This window comes from Topomyia yanbarensis, chromosome 2 (assembly GCF_030247195.1).
Source record: "Topomyia yanbarensis strain Yona2022 chromosome 2, ASM3024719v1, whole genome shotgun sequence".
In the NCBI taxonomy this organism is placed as follows: Eukaryota; Metazoa; Arthropoda; class Insecta; order Diptera; family Culicidae; genus Topomyia; species Topomyia yanbarensis.
This window is the reverse complement of record NC_080671.1, coordinates 312,547,505-312,571,639: the sequence shown is the minus strand read 5'-3', so window position 1 is coordinate 312,571,639 and position 24,135 is coordinate 312,547,505. Positions and strand designations below refer to the sequence as shown.

The following is a 24,135-nucleotide window of genomic DNA, read 5'->3' as shown; positions in this document are numbered from 1 at the left end:
GGTGGAGCATGTTTATACAGAAACGGTGAAGTATTATGAAATTGACTAGTTTAGGACTCCTCATTCTAGCCGGTATGTGCTTTCTAATTATTTGTCAATATTTTTTTAAAGCATTTTTTCTGAATTTTATTATATATTCATTTATTTTATTGTATATTCGTTTATTTAATTGAATTTTCATTAAGGTGGTCCTCTTATATAATTGTGCAAAAAGTACCCAATTCTTGATAATTTATTGAAGAAGTAACTTGACTTATGCTGATTTCGTTTTTAGAATCGAGTCGCTCTAGGTTCGCTCTGTTTGAATTTTGTAAATATTAGAGCGAACCTAGGGCGACTCTGATCTAAAACCGAAATCAGCATTAGACATGTGCGCTATTCTGCAAAATGTTTATTAAGGTTTCATCGATAAAATAAAATTTTTCGAGGATTAGGTGTCAAAAATGGCGCTCCAGCAAAAGGTGTTTTGAAAACCGACCTCATCTGCGAGCACGATACAGGTCGCAATTCGTCGTCTACGAGCAGCAAATCAAAACGATCTTGAAGATTACATTCCGTAGAGGCGCTCCAACCTAAAAAATTCGATATAGAAACAAAATGGCGACTACTTGAAAATAAAGTATCGTTTTTTCATTTTGGCCAGCTGTAAAAAATCTTTAATGATCAAAATGTTGCGATTTTGTAGGTTACAGCACCCGAGACTGTTGTCTTCTTTTAGGCGGAAAAAATCCGAAGTTGATTGGTCGAATGGTTCAAAATAGAGATGGGCGAGTGAATCGCGAATCGATCAAAAGAATCGACTTCAAAAAGAGTGAATGAACCGCGATTGTCCAGCATCTGTAAAGTTGGAAATCCGACTTCGGAATCCCAACGTTCCGATGTCGGAAATCCGACGTCGGAATTCCGATGCTGGAAATCCGACTTCGGAATTCCGATGCTGGAAATCCGACGTCGAAATTCCTATGCTGGAAATCCGAATTCCAACTGGAAATCGGAATTCCGATGCTGGAAATTGGAATTCCGACATCAGCTTTCCGACATCGAAATTCCGATGCTGGAAATCCAACGTCGGAATTCCGACGTCGGAAATTCGACGTAGGGATGCCGATGCTGGAAATCCGACGTCGGAATTCCGATACTGAAAATCCGACGTCGGAATTCCAATGCTGGAAATCCGACGTCGGAATTCCGATGCAGGAAATCCGACGTCAAAATTACGATGTCGGAACTCCGACGTTGGAATTCCGATGCTGGAAATCCGACGCCGATGCTGGAAATCCGATGTCGGAACTCCGATGCAGGAAATCCGACGTCGGAATTCCTATGCTGAAATTCCGACGTCGGCATTCCGATGCTTGAAATCCGACGTCAGAATTCCGATGCTGAAAATCCGACGTCGGAATCTCGATCTAGGAAATCCGACTTCGGAATTCCGATGCTGGAAATCCGACGTCGGAATTCCGATGCTGGAAATCCGACGTCGGAGTTCCGATGTCGGAAATCCGACGTCGGAATTCCGACGCTGGAAATCTGACGTTGGAATTCCGATGCTGAAAATCCGACGTCGGAATTCCGACATCGTAAATCCGACGTCGGGATTCCAATGCTGGAAATCCGACGTCGGAATTGCGATGCTGGAAATCTGACGTGGGAATTCCGATGCTGGAAATCCGATATCGGCATTCCGATGCTGGAAATCCGACGACGGAATTCCGATATCGGAAATCCGACGTCGGAATTCCGATGCTGGAAATTCAACGTCGGAATTCTGATGTCGGAAATCCGACGTCGGAATTCCGATGCTGGAAATCCAAAGGCAGAATTGCAATGCTTGAAATCCGACGCCGAATTCCGATGCTGGAAATCTGACGTCGGAATTTCGGTGATGGAAATCCGACAACGGAATTCCGATACTGAAAATCCGAAGTCGGAATTCCGATGCTGGAAATCCGACGTCGGAATTACGATGTCGGAAATCCGACGTCGGCATTCCGATGCTGGAAATCCGACGACGGAATTCCGATATCGGAAATCCGACGTCGGAATTCCGATGCTGGAAATCCAACGTCGGAATTCTGATGTCGGAAATCCGACGTCGGAATTCCGATGCTGGAAATCCAAAGGCAGAATTCCGATGCTGGAAATCCGACGCCGAATTCCGATGCTGGAAATCTGACGTCGGAATTTCGGTGCTGGAAATCTGACGTCGGAATTCCGATACTGAAAATCCGACGTCGGAATTCCGATGCTGGAAATCTGACGTCGGAATTCCGATACTGAAAATCCGACGTCGGTATTCCGATGCTGGAAATCCAACATCGGAATTCCGATATCGGAAATCCGACGTCGGAATTCTGATGTCGGAAATCCGACGTCGGAATTCCGACGTCGGAATTCTAATGCTGGAAATCCGACGTCGGAATTCCGATGCTGGAGATCCACGCCGAATTCCTATGCTGGAAAGCTGAAGTCGGAATTTCGGTGCTGGAAATCCGACGTCGGAATTCCGATGCTGAAAATCCGATGTCAGAGTTCCGATGTCGGAAATCTGATGTCGGAATTCTGATGTCGGAATTCCGATGCTGAAAATCCGACGTCGGAATTCCGATGCTGGAAATCCAACGTCGGAAATTCCAGGTAGGGATGCCGATGCTGGAAATCCGACGTCGGAATTCCGATGCTGAAAATCCGACATTTGAATTCCAATGCTGGAAATCCGACGTCGGAATTCCGATGCTGGAGATCCGACGTCGGAATACCGATGTCGGAAATCCGACGTCGGAAATCCGATGCTGGAAATCCGACGTCGGAATTCCGTTGTCGGAAATCTGACGTCGGAATTTGGTTGTCGGAAATCTGACGTCGGAATTCCGATGCTGGAAATACGACGCCGGAATACCGATATCGGAAATTTACAGCATCGGAGTTCCAACGACGGATTTCCGACATCGGAATTCTGACGTCGGATTTCCAGAAGTAGTTTCAGAATAGGATCTGTACCTAGATTCCTGTACTTTTATAAGGAGACAATAATGTGAAATGAATGTTCATTTATGCTTTTTAAATTCAGAAATAATTCTATTGACAGGATTTTTGCAATCTGGCGCGATTTTCATGAACGGGTATTTTTACACAATTCTGGGTAAAACATACCCAGGTTGACGTACAAGGTCTGTACTTATTTATAGGTACAAACTCTTTACCCATTTAATGGGTTATACCACTTTTATTGAAAATGCGTAGTTTTCTGCGCATTAATGGGTACTTTATATTATCAGTGTTGAATGAATACAGTCGCGTTTTTGACTCTTTTTTCCCACTGTGCAATGGTAGGTAGATAATGAAATTACATTGTATTTTTTCTGTTTTACCGAATTTGTAGGTTAAGATAATTTATTCAAAAGCAGTAGCCTAATTTCATAGACTTATGTATATGACGAAAGGATTGGAGGGGGGAGAGGATCTTATACACATGAACAAAAATAGAGTTTCGCATGAAATATTGTCTAGTTGGTATGTTCAGGTAAATGATTCCAAAAACGCTATTATGATTTGATACTACCATTGACACAAGTGAAAGCGAGATATATTAAATCGCTATTCTTCTTTTATACTACGCATATGAGATTGAACAAATGCGTTTGAATAATTCACCTGAACAAACCAACTCGACAATATTTCAGTTCTAAACTCTACTTCTGCTTATTAGCATAATATCCCCCTCACCACCATGCGCCCCTTTCATTATCCAACAACGTCTATAAAATTGGCTTAATGCTTTTAAATCGCCAGTACCAGTTTATATGGGAATTTGCTATGCATTTGAGACTAAGTTCCAGCCAACTCTAAGCAACAGAGGTGACATTTTTTACCACATACACACATTTCCCGATCTCGACGAACTGAGTAGAATGGTTCATGGCACTCGACACTCCGGGCCGGGATTAGGTTGGCGATGTTCAAAGTGATTGCGTATCTATATGAGAAAAGTAAAAAAGGAATATTATCGGCCAAATGCCTCAAATAATTTTGGGTTTTTTACATACTTTGGATACTTTCACCCGACCCGGTATGACTTCGATCGTTAATCTTAAAAATGTTCTACTTTTTATCTCTGATGCAGGATTCTTATCTACATACCATATAATTCCATCTCTATAATAAAATAAATCGAAGATTTAAACAAACATTCAAATGTCGAATCATCATGATATAGTGCGAATTCAAATGCAGCTTATATACATCCCAACGACACAAAATTTTGCGATATAATTAAAAATTCCTACATTCATCGACATAATTAAAAACTATCAGTTTCTCATCTTCACTTTTTCCGCACTGTATATTTCAGTATTGGTAGCAGTCGATTGAGATTAAACACACAGCCTTCGGTGCCGTCTGGGATCGAGGACAGTGCACAAGGGCATAGCTTGCCAAGCATAGCGAGTCCCTTCCCCAACCAGGACAATAGATATAGCAGTAGATATAGGCTAAAGTGCAATCGGAGCAAAGCCATCACTAGCAACATAAATAACAGTATACAAGTACGCAGGCACCAGATCCGCACCAGCAATGGAACGGCGGAGGACAATAAAGTTAGTAGTAAGAGCCCCAGCAATAGCAATAATAGTGCCCTACACCACACCAATGAGTTTAATGCGGAAAATATCACCCGACAGCGGCTTACGGTTTCCAGCTTGTTCAGTGAAATATTACCAACTGAGCTGATCATCTTCGGTAGATTGGACCACAAAAGCAATCTGCAGGTTGATCTCTTCGGCGGCTTGTTCTACTGGGACCGGGAACTGGAGAGCTCGATTTGGCGCGCGATGGGTAGGTATTTTGAACCATATTATTCTAACGCATGCTTTTGACCGAATGTGAACCTGTACAATAGAGTAGTCAACGAAAAGTATTTATATGCCAAAACAACATATTTAAACCTTTTCATTCATTCATATTTCAATCGGAATCACTCGAATAGGTCTTTTGAAATATTGCGAGTGGAGCATATTTCATCTTGATAAAATATACCGGAAAAGTTGTTGTTTATTGTATTAAGTAATATGTATTTTAAAAAATCGTGTGAACTTTTTAATAAACATATATATATATATATATATATATATATATATATATATATATATATATATATATATATATATATATATATATATATATATATATATATATATATATATATATATATATATATATATATATATATATATATATATATATATATATATATATATATATATATATATATATATATATATATATATATATATATATTAGGGTGGGGCATTGTTATATGGAGAAACGTAATCATTGCCACATCAACCGAGCACAGCACTTTTTTGGTTCCTTTTGGGGTCCCAAACAACTGTGCGAAATTTGGGGTCGATTGGTGTTGACCCGGTGTAGCGCATTGCGTTTGAAATTTGTATGGAGATTAGTATGGGAAAACCTACATTTTTGCATTTTTAATTCTACAGACTACAATTCTTCCTGTAGTATGCCAACAAATATATAGAAGTGTAGTCCAGAATATGCTGAACAACTTTGCCGAAGGATGTATGGTGTTAGAATGTCTCTAAGCCAAGTTATAGCTGTTCAAAGTTCGATACATCGAATTAAATGCCAAAAATCATTTTTATTGACAACACTGCGGGTGTACCAATGGTATTTCATATAGCATTCCAAAATAACATTATATATTTTAGTTTTACCACATTGGTATGTTTGGATGAGTTATTCAAAAGCCTTAGCTCAATTTCATGAGCTTAGGTAGTTGAGCAATAGGGTGTAGTGAGGGGAGAGGGAAGATGGGGGTGGGGGGGTTAGAAATTCGAACTGAAATGTTGTCGAGTTGGAATGTTCAGATGAATTATTTCAAAACAATTACACAATGTCCTACGCATAATAGTAACGATGAAATAAAACATACTGTATCCCTTTGCCTTGACTTTTATCAATAGAAGTTACGTTACAGACTGAATCAACTGATGTCGAGTTGATATGTCAGAGGATTTCATTGATTATATTTCAGTTTAATAGGCACTATGATTTGATGGGATGCTCATTTCGATGCTGTTCGATCACCTGAAGCAAAAATTGTTGTAGGGATCTGGTGGATTTCATATTGAAATCCAGAAATTAGCTTCACGCCTCGTGATCGAACAGCATAGAAATGAGCATGCTATCAAATCATAATGTGTATTAAACCGAAATATAATCCTCTGACATATTAACTCGACATCAGTTAATTCAGTCTGTACCGTAACTTCTATTGATTCAAAGGCAAAGGGATACAGTATGTTTTATACATACATACAATATGTTTTATTTCATCGTTACTACTATGCGTAGGACATTGTGTAATTGTTTTGAAATAATTCATATGAACATTCCAACTCGACAACATTTCGGTTCGAATTTCTACATATTAAAGTCTCCCCCTATCCCCCCTCACCCCTCACTACACCCTATTGCTCAACTACCTACGCTCAGGAAATTGATCTAAGGCTTTTGAATAATTCATTCAAACATACCAATGTGGTAAAACTAAAATATATAATGTTATTTCGGAATGCTATATGAAATACCATTGGTACACCCGCAGTGTTGGCAATAAAAATGATTTTTGGCATTTAATTCGATATATCGAACTTTGAACAGCTATAACATGGCTTAGAGACATTCTAACACCATACATCCTTCGGCAAAGTTGTTCAGCATATCCTGGACTATACTTCTATCTCTTTGTTTACATACTAAAGGAAGAATTGTAGTCTGTAGAATTAAAAATGCAAAAATGTAGGTTTTCCCATACTAATCTCCATACAAATTTCAAACGCAATGCGCTACGCCGGGTCAACACCAATCGACCCCAAATTTCGCACAGTTGTTTGGGACCCCAAAAGGAACCAAAAAAGTGCTGTGCTGAAAAAACGATCATTTTGCCCCACCCTAATATATATATATATATATATATATATATATATATATATATATATATATATATATATATATATATATATATATATATATATATATATATATATATATATATATATATATATATATATATATATATATATATATATATATATATATATATATATATATATATATATATATATATATATATAATAATAGGTTTTAGTCCCTGATGAGCTTTTTAAAAAATCACTTTTATTCAAATTAAATAGAATACAAATTAAACTGAACTAACTCAACTAACTCAACTCTAATAATGATCGATCCGAAGCCTGTGGAAGTGGTTTTGTATAATGAATCTGCTGACGGGACAGTTTGGGCTGAGTGGATAGCGTTGCTGGCTGTTGCTAGGTCGACGTGTGCATAGTCGGCGGCGTGGCTATGGTAAACTGCTGATCGTGTCCAATGCCGGCGTGGCGTATAGTGTGGATATAGCTGATCGTGTCTAATGCTGGCATGGGCTATCATGTAATTCCTCCGGGGGAAAAGATTGGACGTCCTCGGCCAATTGTTACGAACTTTTCTGGGTTTCTGCATCTCTGTTGTTGTTGCTATCTCTGTTTGTAAAGGGGTAGTGAATTTTGAATACAACTCTTTTCCTGTAAAGACAGATAATCGCTAATGCCAAGATTATGAAAGTAGTAGTCGAAAAACCTCCGAAAATTCCTATTAGCCATTTCTTGTGTTCGAATTGTCTCAGTTGTACGTAATCAATTCGATGCCTGTTGTTTGCTGTTTGCAAAGTTAATGCTGAAATATTCTGTTTACTGATAATTTGTTTCTTGATCAGTAATCCTGGGAATGTACCAACTAATTGTTTTGTGTAATTTGGTGTTGTTATTACTTCAGAAACGAATGTTTCGTTCCCAATATTGATAGTGCAGTTAGTAAAATGTAGAATGTAATTTCCTGTTAGTGTTCTGCCATGTGGACCACAAGTTGAATTTATTGTCAACTGTTTTCCGTTATTGATTAGGATTTTGTTTCCTGGCAGAGTTTGTACTATTGTTTGCTTCAGTACGATTGCTTTACAATGACTTTCTGATCCCATGATTATTGGGAGTACGCAAGTATCAGAAAATGGTTTAGTTTCTTGTAGCTGTTGTACGACTTTTTCCGGGTGGATTGTGGTAAATAGTTTCTTATTTGATTTAATTACATAATTTGGTGTATCTACAATTATTGTGTCATTCACAATCAAGGGAATTATTTCGATTATCTCGCAGTCTTTACTTGTTTTGGGTATTTCCAGTATGTAGAGAATCATGTCATTTTTACTAGCTATTTTTGGTGTTGCATAATTCAACGCGTCTTCTGGGAAGGTTGTCTCAATGCCTTGTTTATTGAGAATGGATTCGATAATGAGTATTTCTTTGATCGTTAGTAACTTGCTGTTTGGTAGTAGCACTTGGGCTCTCAAAATGGTATCTTCTATGTCTTCGAGAATGCTATTTATTGCATCTAGAGATAGCAGTAAAGTGATAGCGTCTATTTCTTTAAGTAGAATGGTGTTGATTAAGTTATGATGCCCGACCAGTTTGTTGATGGTGTCGCTGATTTTTGTTATCCTTTCATTGATGACTTCGTTGACTTTGATTTGTTCGTTCGATTGGTCAATTAGGTTGTTGAGTGTACTATTGATGAGGCGTAGATCTTCAGCGTCTGGGTTTCCTGCGAGCCATTTCCAGGCTGTTCCGATAATATCTAATCTTTTGTGTCTATTGCTCTTCACGGGTTTTAATTGATATAAATTATCTGTAAGATGTCTGGATTTTCTAATAATTAAGTCTGACATTGGAAATGATTGATCTATCTTTTTAGAAATACTAGTGAATAGTTTTACATTTTCTTCCAAGATTGTTAAGTTAATTGGGTGAATGATTTTTACAATACCAGTTTGAATATGACAATTTTGAGATTGTAACAAAAGAATGGGGTCTTGGTACAAATGTTTGATTTCGAGTTGTTGGCCGCTTGTCCTCCGAAGTAAGAATAGTAATATTATTGTATAGTACATTGTTGCAGTTTGATGTTCTTTAATTTTCTAAATTCCCTACAATCTTGTAGTTTATGCTGTTTGAGTGTTCCTGTAATAAAAATACGATATCATTGATTTATTGTAATGTCTGCTTCTTCAAGCGTTTAATTTTACATTTGTGCCTCTTAATATGTTTGTTATTTTTAAACGTTTTATCTGTAATATTTTGTGCCACTGTAGGTTTTGCCCTAGGGTCTAACTTTTTCCTAATATTGGGGATTAAGTATACTTGTTCGTTATCTAAGATTATTGGTGGGTCTTCTCTTTGCCTGTTACGGTTAATTTGGATGTCTTTGGCTTTTTCTAGATTAGATTTAACTTTTTTAAACAAGTTCTCTGAATCTTCTTGAATTTGGATGGGTTGTACAATGTTGTTATTATTGAATATTACTTCATTTGGCGTAAATTTCGTTGCTGAATGTACTGATGTGTTGTACAGAGAGATTGCTAGTAAGACCAATGCTGTGGTATTGAGATCTGGAAATTTACGTTTGTTTGTGTTAATGATCTCGATAATAGTAGAATGTGTTTTTTCTACTTGTCCATTGGATTCTGAACAAGAGGCATAGCATAATTCAATATTTAAATTATCAAGATAATTTTTAAGCTGTATGGACCTAAATGTCGTTTCGTGGTCTGTTATAATTTGTCTAGGTATGCCGAACGATGTAAAGTATTGGGCTAGCGCATTTTTGACGTCGATTAAATTTTTAGTTTCCATGAGTATCATTTGGACATGCTTCGAGAACGCATCGACTAACGATAGAAAGTTATGTCTGTCGATTTGGAAAATGTCCATGTGTATTCTGTCGAAAGGTCGGTCTACGGTCGGTCTTGGTGAGAGCTTTATGTTATAAGGCTTTCTTTCATATTTGTGCATATTGCACACTTTGCAAGTCTTTGTAAAAATTCTAATTTTTGATGCCATCTTAGGGAAGAAGTAGCATCTTTTTATCTGGTTCTCAACTTCATTGACCCCTCGATGTGCGCGTTCGTGCTCCTTGTTTATAATGGCGTCTTGTCTGTCTTCGGTCGTAACGTCTTCTACCTGTAGTTGCGTCAGTACGAAGTGTCCGTTTTCATTGAAGTTTTTCCTATAAACTTCTTGAATAGTTTGGATGATCTCCTCTGGAGCCATTATCGCTGTCTGTTTATTATTATGATATTTTTTCAAAATGTCAGTCAGAATGTTTTCGTCAAATGTGTCTCTGCATATGATAGTTCTATTGAAATTAGTGAAGGGTGTCTCTGAAATAATTGTGTTAAAGCGTGTCTTCCTGAAAATAAGTTGGTTCCTGTAATAGTTGATTGGACGCTCTGTGCAGTGAATGTAATAATCCTGCGATGTGTCGGCTGAGTGGATTGTTTCATCGTCGGAATCGTCATTTGGGGGTACTTCTGATTGGGCCTCGTCGCTATCCGATTCGTTTCGCTCGGTTGGTGGTTCGGCTCCACTACTTGACGTTTCGCTTTTCTGTGAGTCTGAATTTCTTCCTGAAATTGGAGAATCTGTATTATTTATATTGACTTCGCAGCTTTCTTCAGTTTTCCTACTCAACGCATCTGCCACCACATTACTTTTACCTTCTTTGTATATTATAGTGTAGTCATAATTTTCGAGTTCCATACGCCAGTTTAAGAGTTTTTGATTCTTGTTGCAATTTTTTATGTATTGAAGTGGTTTGTGGTCGGTAAAGAGTGTAAAATTGTTCCCATACAAATATGGTTTGAATTTATTAATTCCCCACATGATGGCTAATGCTTCTTTTTCGATGGTACTATAGTTCGTTTCGCATTTGGTGAGTGTCCTGCTGGCGAATGCAATCGGTCTTTCGCTTTTGTCCTGGATTTGGGAGAGGACAGCACCAATCGCGTAGTTACTAGCGTCTGTCGTCAGAATAAATGGGAGTTGAAAGTCGGGGTATGTGAGGATTTGGTCTGATGATAGGATTTGTTTTAGTTTGGAGAACGCAGTCCTGTAGTTTTCGTCGTTAATGTTCACTGTCTGATCTTTTTTTAAAAATTTTGTCATTGGTTTAACAATTTTTGAATAGTCTCTAATAAACCTTCTGTAATATCCAGAAAGTCCGAGAAACTGTTTGATTTGTTTCTGGTTTTCGGGCAATTTCCAGTCCAAAATTTTCTTAATTTTTTCCGGGTCCGGTTTAATACCTTCCTGTGTGATAACATGTCCGAGGAACTCTGTTTCTCGACGCATGAACTCACATTTATCTATTTGTATTTTTAGGTTGAATTCTATGAGTCTTTTAAGGATTTTTGTTAGGTTTTGGATGTGTGTTTTAAGATCTTTTCCTATAACTATTATATCGTCTAAATATACAAAGCAAATAGTTCCAATATATTCGCCGAGAATATTGTTCATTGCGCGCTGAAATGTCGCGGGCGCATTTTTCAAACCAAAAGGCATTCTGGTAAATTGAAAATGGCCTAATGCTGTGGAAAATGCTGTTTTGTACTGATGGTCCGGGTCCATTTCGATTTGGTGGAATCCGGATTTTAAATCGAGCGTAGTGAAGTAAACTGATTTTCCTAAACTATCCAGAATCTCCTCAATCTGTGGTATCGGGAATTTGTCACTAATTGTCTTTTCGTTAATTTTCCTGTAGTCAATCACGACTCTAACTTTGCGTTTTCCGGAAGCGTCTAGTTTTTTGGGGACCACCCAGATAGGAGATGAGTACGGGCTTTTTGAGTGACGAATAATGCCATTGTCTAGGAGTTCTCTGATTTGTTGTTCCACGTCATGTTTAAATGCGTGCGGGTATCTATAGGATTTTGTGTAGATCGGTTGGTCGTCTGTTGTTATAATTTTGTGCTTGATTGCCGATGTCGCAGTCAGTTTCTCATTCGGTTTTAAGAGAACATTTTGATTTTGTAGAATCGTTTCGAGAAGACTTTCTTTTTCCAATGACGATAAATGGTTGGTTCGTATAATTTTGGATAGCATATCCTTGTCAATGGGAGATGTTGACTCGAGCTGAATTGGGGTTATGGTTTCGAAATTGTTAACTTTGAGCACAAAATGTCCATGCACCTGTGGTACAGTGCTTTTATTAGTTATAACCTTAACTGTAGACTTTTTATTAAAGGAGTTATAAAGACCTGGCTCGATAATAATTGCTTTATGAAGTTTTTGAAAGGTAGGGACAATCCAGTCTCCGTTTTTGGAGGTGGTGATTTCGATAGTGTGGGAGTAAAGCCTTTTGGAGGGGAAATATTTTTCAAATCTAATCTGTTTATTATTAATGGTCAAGGTTTCCTTTTCGTAGTCGATTTTGGCTTTGCTTTTAGCTAGATATTCAGATCCAAGAATTCCATCAAAGTAATTGTGAAAATTCAACTCGTAGTATGTTTGGGGGAAAACGTTTTTGTCAATTAAGTTAGCTTTACCTTTTCTGTTAATTTCGTGATTCCCGGAAATGTTTTTTATCTTAGTATTTTTTGTTGGCATCGTACTCGTAAGAACACCGGGGCGAATAATGTTTTTGTTTGCACCTGTATCTATCAAAAGTCGAATTGTCTGTCCTGTTTTAAAGTTTTTGCTTATCATGTAGGGTAAGTAATTCACGTTTGATTTTTTCCGTGTTGAGTCCAGCAAAAATTTAGGTCAATACTGTCGTTTTCAGATTCTGATTCGGAGGATCTTTCTTGTTCTGTTAGTTCTGTGTTGTATGCTTGTTTTCTATTTAGGGTTAATTTAGATTTGGTCGAATCTGTATCCATGGGTTGGGGAGAATCTTTGCTTTCAAATTTCCGTTCCTTTTGATCGTGTCTATCGTTTCGTTCATTTCTTTCGTCTGATTTGAAATTTCTAAATTGTTTGGGTTTATTTCTGGGATGGGTTTGGTCCATGTTAGAAGCAGTTGCCTCTTTAGATCGGAATTTGCATACGAAGGCGTATGCTGCCTCCATGTCCTCAGGACCGGCGGCTTGCGCATAGCCAAAGTATGGCTCTTTCAACCCTGCTAAAAATGCTGCCAGGGCATCTTCTTCGATAAATGAGTTAATTGCATCCCAATTGTCTTTGTATTTTGGTTTTTGTTTGGCCAGGGTTTTTATATTTTGCGTAATTTCTTTACATTTTGAGTAGTATTTATGAACGGACATATTATCAGACATTTTATTTTGCCACTCTACTGTTATTACCTGGCTGACTTAGCGATAGTGCATTAATTGCTTGTGCTTGCTGGTCTTGCCTTTCCATTAGCTGCTGAAGCGCTTGGTTCAGGTGATTTATTTGCGAAGATATTGGATCCATGGTATTTTCTTCTAATGTTAAATTTTCAATTTCTGGGGTCTCTTTTATTGGTATATGAGAGAAATCACCAGAATCTAGACTCGAAGCTTCGGAATCTGAGCTACTGTCGGTTATTTTAATTTGCACCTTTTTTAACAGCACTCTTGCTTTTTTTAACGCTGACTTTGTTTTTGGCATTAAATTTCGCCGATGAAAACCACAGTCAAATGCGTATATTGAGAAAACGGTGAAAGGAAAAATGCTTGCGCGAAGTTTCCAAGAAGCCCACTAAACGTGTTGACTCGCTTCTCTCTTATCTTGCCTATCTGGTAGTACAAGGTAAGGACGCGAACAGTTTTAGAATGTCACTCACTAATGCCCGCCTAGCGTTGATTCGCACTAAGGGAGAACAAATAAAACTACTCACGGTTTCTGCTATCGTGTTTCGTGGTTCCGGCTGGACGCTGCTGGTGCTCCAGGTGGTTACTGCGGGGGGATCCTCAACTCTTCGGCGACTTTGGTTTATTCCCTGATGAACCTCCGTCTGTTGTGCTTCAGATGTGTCAGTTTTTCAACACTGTCCACGGGATCACTGCAGTTACGTTTGTTGGTGCGTAACTATTCCACTTTTTTATCACAGTTAATCACTCCAGCCTGTTCCGTAAGGCTGCGCCAATAATAGGTTTTAGTCCCTGATGAGCTTTTTAAAAAATCACTTTTATTCAAATTAAATAGAATACAAATTAAACTGAACTAACTCAACTAACTCAACTCTAATAATGATCGATCCGAAGCCTGTGGAAGTGGTTTTGTATAATGAATCTGCTGACGGGACAGTTTGGGCTGAGTGGATAGCGTTGCTGGCTGTTGCTAGGTCGACGTGTGCATAGTCGGCGGCGTGGCTATGGTAAACTGCTGATCGTGTCCAATGCCGGCGTGGCGTATAGTGTGGATATAGCTGATCGTGTCTAATGCTGGCATGGGCTATCATGTAATTATATATAAACATCCATTATATTGCATGAAAACACAAGTTTCACAATATCCAATATCCATCGATAAGTTCATATAAGAGGTCAGACTTCCTCAACAATGAACAATAAAATTGCACATTTTTGCGACAATATTTTCAACATTATAATACTACTGTTGGTCATTTTCAAGTGTAGTAGATTGTTGCTTATTAAGTACTTAGATGTGGCACATATGGCGACCATTTTTAATTACCAAAATATGAATAGACGCATATCTCAGGGAAAATGCCCTACTCTTTTCATTTGGCTTTAAAATAACTCATTTGATGCTTTTTTACACAGTAATGTTCATAATTATAGAAGATTTTGTGGATTTTCGACGCGTTGTAAGTAAAACATTAGCAAAAGCCAATTTTTTACACCTAAAGGTGAGATGAGACATTTCTTACACATATCACTATTGCATCATTCATTAGCTTGCAGAACTCACGCGAAGTTGGCATCCAATTAGAGGTGAGATGAAAACTGTTTTGAGTCATGCACGAATAGTAGGGTAAGGTGGGGCAAATCCGACCTAGTAAATGGTTTTGGCTGTAAAATAATAATTTTGCATCAGATCAAGTCGTGTTATATATCAAATTAAAGATTAGACTTCTGGGCAACTTTCTATGCATAGAATTTTATTCGTATCTTGGGAAAATTTTGAGATATTAGCGTTTTACGAAATCGTTCATTTTTTCTGTTTTCAAAAATGGTGGGGTAAACCGGACCGCCTATGTTTTTGGTTGATTTAGTACATACATTACCCAAATTTTATGCTTTTTCAATGATAAATGAATGAATGTTATATTATTAAATTGTAACATGAAGAAAATGGAATTCAACGTTAATCTTGGAATGTCAAAATAACGAGCAGTACCACGTTAAGATATTCCCATTGGTATCGGAGCAATTGCTCGACGAAAACTATATTCATCACGTTTTTGTGTCTTTCGTTTGTAATTATGAACCATTGTGCAAAAAATAATAACAATAAAAATATTTTTCAATTTGATAAATAAACATTTTCTTAGCGAAAAAAGCGGTCGGATTTATCCCACTATTTAGAGGTCGGATTTGCCCCATCATTTTTCATTACGATGCAATTCAAACAAATATTAAAAAAGTTGGACTAAGTTCATCTATGCACTTCGTTGGACTTTAAACAAAGAATTGAAATCCACTTACATTTTTTATGCAATCACTTTAACAATCAGAAATATCCTGTAGTCAATGATGCACAAAAAGCAAATCAAAAGTTGTAAAAACACGCTTATAATCGTTTGTGCATCTTAATGTAAACTATAAAATTGCTGTCATACCTCCATTATGATTATTTTCGATGCTCTACACGACAACATTGACATTAGATCGCGTAGTGCTTCTGATTTTCGATAACAAAGAGGGGTTTACCCAACGGTCGGATTTGCCCCACCTTACCCTATCTCGAAACAACTGAAAAAATCATGAAAAATTGTGAAAAATCAAGAAAGCAAATAAAATTCAATAATTAATAAAGCAAAAAATTAAAAAATATGATGAAATGGGTGGAAAGACTAATTTAATCAAATCGATAGAACAAATAAATCAAATTAGTTTAGCTCAAATAAAAATTGTACAATATCAAAAAAGTAATGAAATGAAGGAAGTGTAGAAAACTATGAACTGGACAAAATAATAAAATGAATAAAATAAACGAAATGAATAAAATGAATGCAGTGAATTAGAGGAATAAAACAAAAAATAAATTAAAATTTTAGAAATTCTAAAACAAACAAAATTAATAATAGGACGAAATTAACTCTTTCATACCCAACTTTTTTCTAGCAAATAAGGTTTCCGAAACCGCTTTTCCTTAAAAGTGTTGGAGTAAAGAAATACGAAAAACCTGTTTCGATCAAGATAAGTGCTTCTGTAATAGTGAAAGAAGCTGCCCAATTTTTCCTTGGGATCCTCAGTACACATCGCCTGAAATGTTTTCAATAGTTTAATTGTGGGCGGTAAAGGTGGTTGAAATCAGTCTAAATAGATAAGATTTATCAGTTTTCAAAAATATTTTATGACAACGAAGATATAATATAATGTATATAATAAACTGAAAATGTCTCTGGAAGCACTGTTCCAGTGGAATCAAATTGGAACAATTGCAATAATTTTAGTTCCACGGATGATTTTTGTAGCTGTTAGCGCCTAAATAAATAATAATAGTCACAGTAATTAGCCTTAGTTGTTTTTGTGAGGAAATCTTGTCTTACCCCAAAGTTATAGCTATGTGAAAACGTTGTTGTATAGAAACAACATGAGCATGAGGGGGTTAATAAAATTAATCAAACAAATAAAATGAATAAAATAAACAAAATAGAAAAATGATCAAATAAAAATAAAAAATAATCAGAATAAAATCATTTAAATGAAAAATTAAACGATAATAAAAAGGTAATGAAAATAGACTAAATTAAATGTTGTCTAATTAATAGTCTGGATGAAATGAATAAATTGAACAATCGAAAAAAATGGCCAGATTAATAAAATGTATGAACCGGAAAAAACAAATGAAATGCATAACATGAAAAAGTGATTAAAATAAGTTAAATAAAGTGATCAGAATGAATCCAAAGTGATCACAAATGAATAAAATGATCATGATGAATCCAAAGAAAGGAATAAATAAAATAAAATAAATAATTAACATTAATCAAATATTTAGAATAAATAGAACAAACAAAACAAACCAATGAGTATAAAGGATAAAATTTTGAAAAAAGGAAAGATTTAGATAAAGTAAAAAAAAATAAACCAACTGTATGAATTTGAGAATGAATATTTTAGAAAGTTCTGAAATGTTTTAGAAAATCTACGAGTAATTGGAAATAGTAAGCTGAGATAAGGTCACATGTGTTTTCAGGCCCCTTAAACAGAGAGCGACAAAGGGAATATAATTCACGTATAGTAATACCTGTAAATCTTTCATTTATATTGAAGTAAATAGAGAGCAGTGTGAAGTGTCTAGGCTATGTTGGCGAATATTTTACTGAGGATAGCACAAAAGCCATGCATTCATTCTTTCCAATCACCCGTCTAGCTTGCGAATAGCTTCATTCGGAATTCTCATTCCACAGATATGGATTAATGAGTCCCATACAAACCAGTAGCATGAAAAGGAAAGGGTTCAAATTATCAGAATAAGCATTTAAATTCCTGGAAAAGCAAGTAGCGATTGAAAGTGTCCCAGGTCATATAAGCTGCCCTTGAAACATGAACATTTTTGAAATTACAAGTCTTAATTTTTTTGCAAATAAATGTTTCCCGCTCATGAAAAAGATACCTTTGGGCGATTTTTTTCCTGGGTCTAATTGAGCGACCGAAAATAAAAGTCGCCTCGCAAAACCCGTTTCAAACATATTAGAATATAAAAATCGGAAATAAACTTCAACCATAAAAATCGGACAGAGATCCTTCAGCATAATAATCGCTTAAAAAGTTCTCATCCAGTATAAAAACGTTTAAAAATATATAAATCATTTGTAGGAGCATCCGTACATCTTGATGTTCCAGATTAAAAGTCGGCTATCAAAAATTACTTTGTAAGAATCGGATATATTTTTTCCGGTTTTTTGCTGAAGGTTTTTTTATCCGGCTCTTAAAAAGTAATGCTACAGTCCGATTTTTATGCTTGAAGTTTATATCCGGTTTTTATATTCTAATATATTTGAAACGGGTTTTAAGAAGCATTTCTGTCCTTGCGACTTTTAATTTCGGTCGCTCAATTAATGGATATTTTTGGACTTTGATCCGATATTTTTCCTAAAAGTTAATTCCAATGCACTGAAGATGCTTTTTCAGTAATATCATCCCAAAACAGGTTTATCTTAGTTTTCAAATGATAAACTTAATCATTCGTTCCATTCTAAATTCAATAGAGATACGAAAAGTTTAAAAGCGATCGTGGAGTGCGTCCTCAATATTTTCATCTTCGAACATCCATATCACCCAGCATGAGATACCCAAGGATTTCGTTAATTATAGTAAAAGAGACTTTTAGTAACAAAAAGCATAAATATCTATCATACAAAGAAAAGAAATTGAAAATGTGTAACCTAATTTTCACCGATTTAAAAAAATATCTCAGCACATTTTAGATCAATAAAAAATCCATTTTTTTAAACTGTACATTGACGTAACCCCTTAGGGAAAGTAACTGTGTGACACTAGAATAAACCGAAGTAACCAATACATGCATCCTCAACCCTTCATAATAGAGTCAAAATAAACTCATAACGCTATATGCCACGGTGTTGAATCCTGTAGTTTGTGAATATACCAATGATATTCTGACTTCCATATGATACATTTCATCAAAGCATCCTCAACCAGATAGTGCGGCATCTCACCCCCAATTTTTATGAGACATCTGTCCCAATTGTCGGGGAGCGATGCCGTACGAAGACATTTTCCTCTGAAATTATAGATGACCGTGCTCGTGTTCAGAATGCCTTCTAAAAGGTCTACATTATTCAACTGACGCATGATTTCCCAAAAAAAAAATCGCACAGTAAAAAAAGAAAATTTAACGTGGTTACTGAAAATTTTCAGTGCTCCGCGATTTAACTGGATGCACATGATCTTTACTAATATTGTTGTAAGTAAATAATAAGCATTATTTTACATCACCAGTGTTGTAATTCTTCGAAGGACAAACTCGTAATACCATATGATCGTAGCAAAAGTGACTGAATATACGAGATGGTGAGAGTGAGGTATCTCAGCCGAAGCGAAATTACTCTATGCAATTGATTGCTATTTAATTGAGCTATTCGCAGACAAATCAGCGTCACTGTGTGTGCGGACCGAAATTCGTACAAAAACTAAACAAAATGTATGTATAAAATGAACCTTGTTGGACAAATGCTCAGCAAGCAAAATCTATTACTATTTTTACGAACGAATTTATTGTACTGTAGTATCAATTCTAAATCAATTTGTTCTAATTAACCCTAGAACGTTACAATTATATTTCTCATCACTCCGCGCCGCCGATTTCAGGTAAACATTAGAGATGGTCGGGTTTCAATTTTTTCGAACCCGAACTCGACCCGAGCGCATGAAAATTTAAAAACCCGAACCCGACCCGAGTCCGAAATTATAAAATTTGAAAAACCCGAACTTGACCCGAGCCCGAACATTTCAAAACTTAAAAACCCGAACCCGACCCGTGCCCGAGAATGAAAATTTTGTAAAACCCGAACCCGACCCGACCCGAGAATATTAAAATTTGAAAACCCGAACCCGACCCGAACCCGAAAATTTAAAATTTGAGAAGCCCGATCCGAATCTAACTTGCTAATACGGAGAATCAATCTAAGATCTCGAAGATTTTTAATTCAAGGCACCCGAGCTGGACCCTTGACTCATCTAAGAATAGTAGAATCACTCGAATCTGAATCTGATTCACCATACGTATTGAGTTATATCTGCATACGGAAAAACAAATCACTGCCGAGTAGAATCCGCATTTATATTTACTATTATTGAACGTCAAATTTGTAACGTGCTGAGAAACTTGATAAATCGTTGATATCTTAGCCGGAAATTAAGCTAAATCGGCGGCCAACTCATGGGGAAACAGAAAGCTTAATGGTCACAGTTTCCAACAACCTTGCCCGTCGTAATTAACCAAAATTTCTGATTTTTTATCAGAAACCATTCCTGCAAGGCAGTTTCGTATAATTTATTACATGTATTAAATTAAGCTATGGCAATTGGCAATTTGTATTCGACAGTTTACATGACGTCACCCACGTTACTGGTTGGAACGGTCAAACCTGTATCGAAGGGTATCAATCATTTTCTGGCGTGTTCTTGATGTCCCATCATTAGTGTTAGGACGATCTATGATTGGGTATCTAAGTTATTTCATGCTTCTAATTATACGGTATGCGTGCCAATAGAGATGCTTCGACATCTCCAATGGAGCTCTCGGAACGACTCCAAACTTTTAAAAATCCGTTAATGGCTTCAACATAACACACAAAATTTTTGCGATCATTTCGTTAAGTTCGTGAAAATTCATGTATTTTCATGAAGGAATCCGGATCATGCAACAGCTCAGCCCGGGAACAATCTGACAGAATGTGCTTGTATCATATATGTACCACTGATTTGATAGTGGTGCTATTATCCCATCACCATATGAGTGTCATGACCAACGAAACCTGGCGGAAGTGAGGCTAGGTTTAGGTCTGATGGAACAAAGACAGTCTCTACAAAATAAATTTGCCCTAAACTATCTGCTTTTAAAAAAATAATGTGCCCTTTTTAAATTGGAGCCGCCATAATGACACCAAAGTACCACCAAATTTATGAGTCCAAATCCTTATTCTTCCTTTACAGTTTATTTTAATTGCAAGAAATCTTTATCATAAACCAATTTGATTATCAAACTACCGTGAAGGCAGGTACAACCTATTTGTTTCATTTGACCAATTTAACAGTGCTTGCTTAAAGTTTGTTTAGGGTACAAATGTGCCCCACAAAACCGTTAGCGTTACTGTACGCAACGCTACTGTTACAGCAGTTGCTGTATGCAAATTATACTTGCAAGCCATTATTTTCAAAAACTATAAAAAATAGAAAATTAAAAAGTAAAAATCAGCGCAAATGAGAATGATTTTTTTTCTACTTAAAAATTAAATTAAATTAATCGAATAGATGATTAAAAACCTGTTTTAATCCACCTAGAGGTGCAATTGTGACTTTCTCATTTCTCCAAACTATGATTTAATAGCTGGTTCGTACAATATAACATTATGGAAATGTCTTTCATTCTTATTACACTTGATAAGTATATATAAGAGCACATTTCTGCATTCATCGCGGTATCGGTTTGAATCGGAGTTTTCTATGTGATCGCACTCCACAACCCGTAATTCCGGAGCCGGAAGTCGGATGGAGATGGTATTTAATATCAGTACACAACACCTTTCATTTGAGACTAAGTTGATCAAATCGGTCTAGCCATTTTCGAGAAACCAATATAACCGTTATTCTGAATTTGGATGCTTCCGGATCCGTCGATGGTGGCCAGTGTGGCCAAAGAGACTTTGAATGACTGTTGGTGACCTAGATCTACAAATTCAACAGTTGTGTTTACATTTTGGAAAAATTTTCACCTTTTTACATTCATCGCAGAATTCGTTAGAATCGAGATTTGCTGCGTGATCGTACGTATCACCCTGTAATTCAGGAACCAGAACTCAGATCCACACAAAATTCAACAGCAGCTGATGGACCTTTCATTTAAAATCAAGTTTGTCAAAATCGGTTCCGAAAATTCCGAGAAACCGATGTGGACAAATTGACAAATTTTGTTTTGTAACCATGCTCTTCAACTCGTAATCCGGAACAAGATGTCGGTTGAAAATGAAATTCAATAGCAACCTATGGGAATATTATACCTTTCATTTGAATCTTAGTTTGTAAAAATCGGTTCAGCCATCTCCGAGAAACTGATGTGAACATTTTGTTAACAAATCCGCACACACACACATATATACATATATACATACATACATACATACATACATACATACATACATACATACATACATACATACATACATACATACATACATACATACATACATACATACATACATACATACATACATACATACATACATACATACATACACACATACATACACACATACATACACACAGATATTTTGCGATCTCGGCGAACTGAGTCAAATGTTATATGAGACTCGGCCCTCCGGGCCTCGGTTAGAAAGTCGGTTTTTGGAGCAATTGCATAACCTTTCTATATGAGAAAGGCAAAAGAATAATATTTAATTAGCTTAATCAGCATGAGTTCAATGTTATCTTCATGTGATTATATTTTGAAATGTTGGTGAAATGGGTTTGAAAGTGGAGTGAAATGGGGGGTTAGTAGAGTGGGAGTGGAGGATGCGTCAGAAATTCTTCATCTTATTTAGGTATACGTGGTGGATGAAGGAAATGCGGGCGTGAGGGTGGTCCAAGGGGAGGGGAGTGATGAAGGAGGGAGGTGTAAAGGCAAGGCGGGGGGAGGGGGCGGCGACGCAATACTCAACTGCATATTTTGCCTTCCATTAGAGACTTAGTTTGAGAAAATCGGTTCAGTCATAACCGAAGAACCGATGTGACTTTAATTGTGGAATATGCCCGGAATTCCGGACTTCCGGAATCGTCGATAGTGGACAATATATTCAAAGAATGTTTGATTGGCAATCAGTGATCTAGATCTGCGATTAGAAGTAATTTGGTGACCATTTCAATAGTTTTTAGCCTCTGAGGTATCACGATTGTACCGATTTATATGGGAAATTCCAGTGTATCCTTACTAATACCCCTGTAAGAGTCAGAACCGAATGAAATTCAGCAGCAGTCAATGGTATTACTGTATCTTTCATTTGAAATCAAGTTTGTAAAAATCGGTAGAGAATTCGTTGGGGAATGGGTGTGATAATAGCTTAGGAACTTGGCGGGTTCCCCGGGGGCGTCATGTACCGTCATAGGTGGCCAATGTGGTCAAAGCTGCTTTAATTGATCATTAGTGATCCAGACCCGCAAACTAGAGTAATGTTACATCTATTTTAATATGTTTTACATCATTTGAACATCATGGTGGTACCAGTTTATATGGGAATTTGCTGTGTGACCGATTTTTACAGTGATTGCATAGCCTTTCTTTATATGAGAAAGGCAAAACGATAACATAATACTAATTTTTACTTACGTAGTGAAACAACCGGTATTTAAACCACCTTTTCCTACTCTTACTATAAACTCTAAATTGAATTATGGTTAGAGTCCGATAAATGTCGAATTCTCGACTTTACAAGGCACCAACGATGTCGTGGGGGTATATTTGTACCCCAGTGCAACGTTATAGGGTTAAGTAAGGTATGGATCAAATTCGAAATAAGATTGATGTAATGCATTTTTGCATTTAGGAAATGTTTTTAATGTAGTAGAGTAGAATACAAGTGCTATCTACAACTCGGTTCGATTGGAGTCAAAATTTCTCAAGTTGGCCACACAAATTAGGCGATATCGCAATTTCGATGGGATATATAATTTTTTGGTAGTATTTCTCATTGTAAAACCAAAATTTATACATAGTAGGTATTTGTTATGGAGCGTTTTTGTGTGCTGTTGGTTGGGGATTACCTGCTCGCCAGATGGCGCTTCGGAACAAATTGTGTTTTCCTCTTATTTCGTTGAAAATCGCAGCAACGAGCGATGTATATTAGCTAGTTTCTTATAAAACAAATGAAATAAAAAAGTGTTCTGGGCCTCTGCAATCTGCATGGACCAACATGTCTGTTGCAGGTTTTGTCGGTTTATAAAAGGATGTAAGCGCGGAAAGCAAGCGTGGTAAAACTTTATTCAGCCTATAACATTGAATGCGATGACATATATTCATCAATCGATTGTAATTAATGCAGGCTACAAATCGTGGAAGTAAGTTTGTTGAAATTTATTGGAAATATGTCGCAGAATGAGCCAAAATTCTTAATTTATTCGTATTTCTTGCTTTCCGCGCTTGCATCATTTGATAATGCGATAAAACCTGCAAGCAAAGCAAGCTGCTTAAGACTTTAATTCGCTGTTCGAAATCCGTACGCGGTGACTTTTGGCGTGGAATAGCTTATAAACTTAAAAACAGCGTTTAATTTTTTCTCGACGGCATGTTTTTAGGTACTAAAAGTAGTATATCTGGCCTTTTTTGAACTAAAAAGAGGCGAGCCACACTTTTTTATTTTTTTTCAAATGTTTAAAAA

At 36.6% G+C, this 24,135-nt stretch overlaps 1 protein-coding gene across 2 annotated transcripts in view; it reads left to right on the top strand.

Moving 5' to 3' along the window:
- Positions 1-24,135, top strand: part of LOC131683576 (uncharacterized) — a 91,448-nt gene that overhangs the window by 44,269 nt on the left and 23,044 nt on the right. For both annotated transcript variants that reach the window (XR_009304536.1, XM_058965667.1), the window contains exon 3: positions 4,352-4,833. Coding sequence is in view for 1 of the 2 variants with exons in the window: in XM_058965667.1 (XP_058821650.1) it covers positions 4,352-4,833 (482 nt within the window). In the remaining variant the exon portion in view is untranslated. The remainder of the gene's footprint in view (positions 1-4,351; positions 4,834-24,135) is intronic.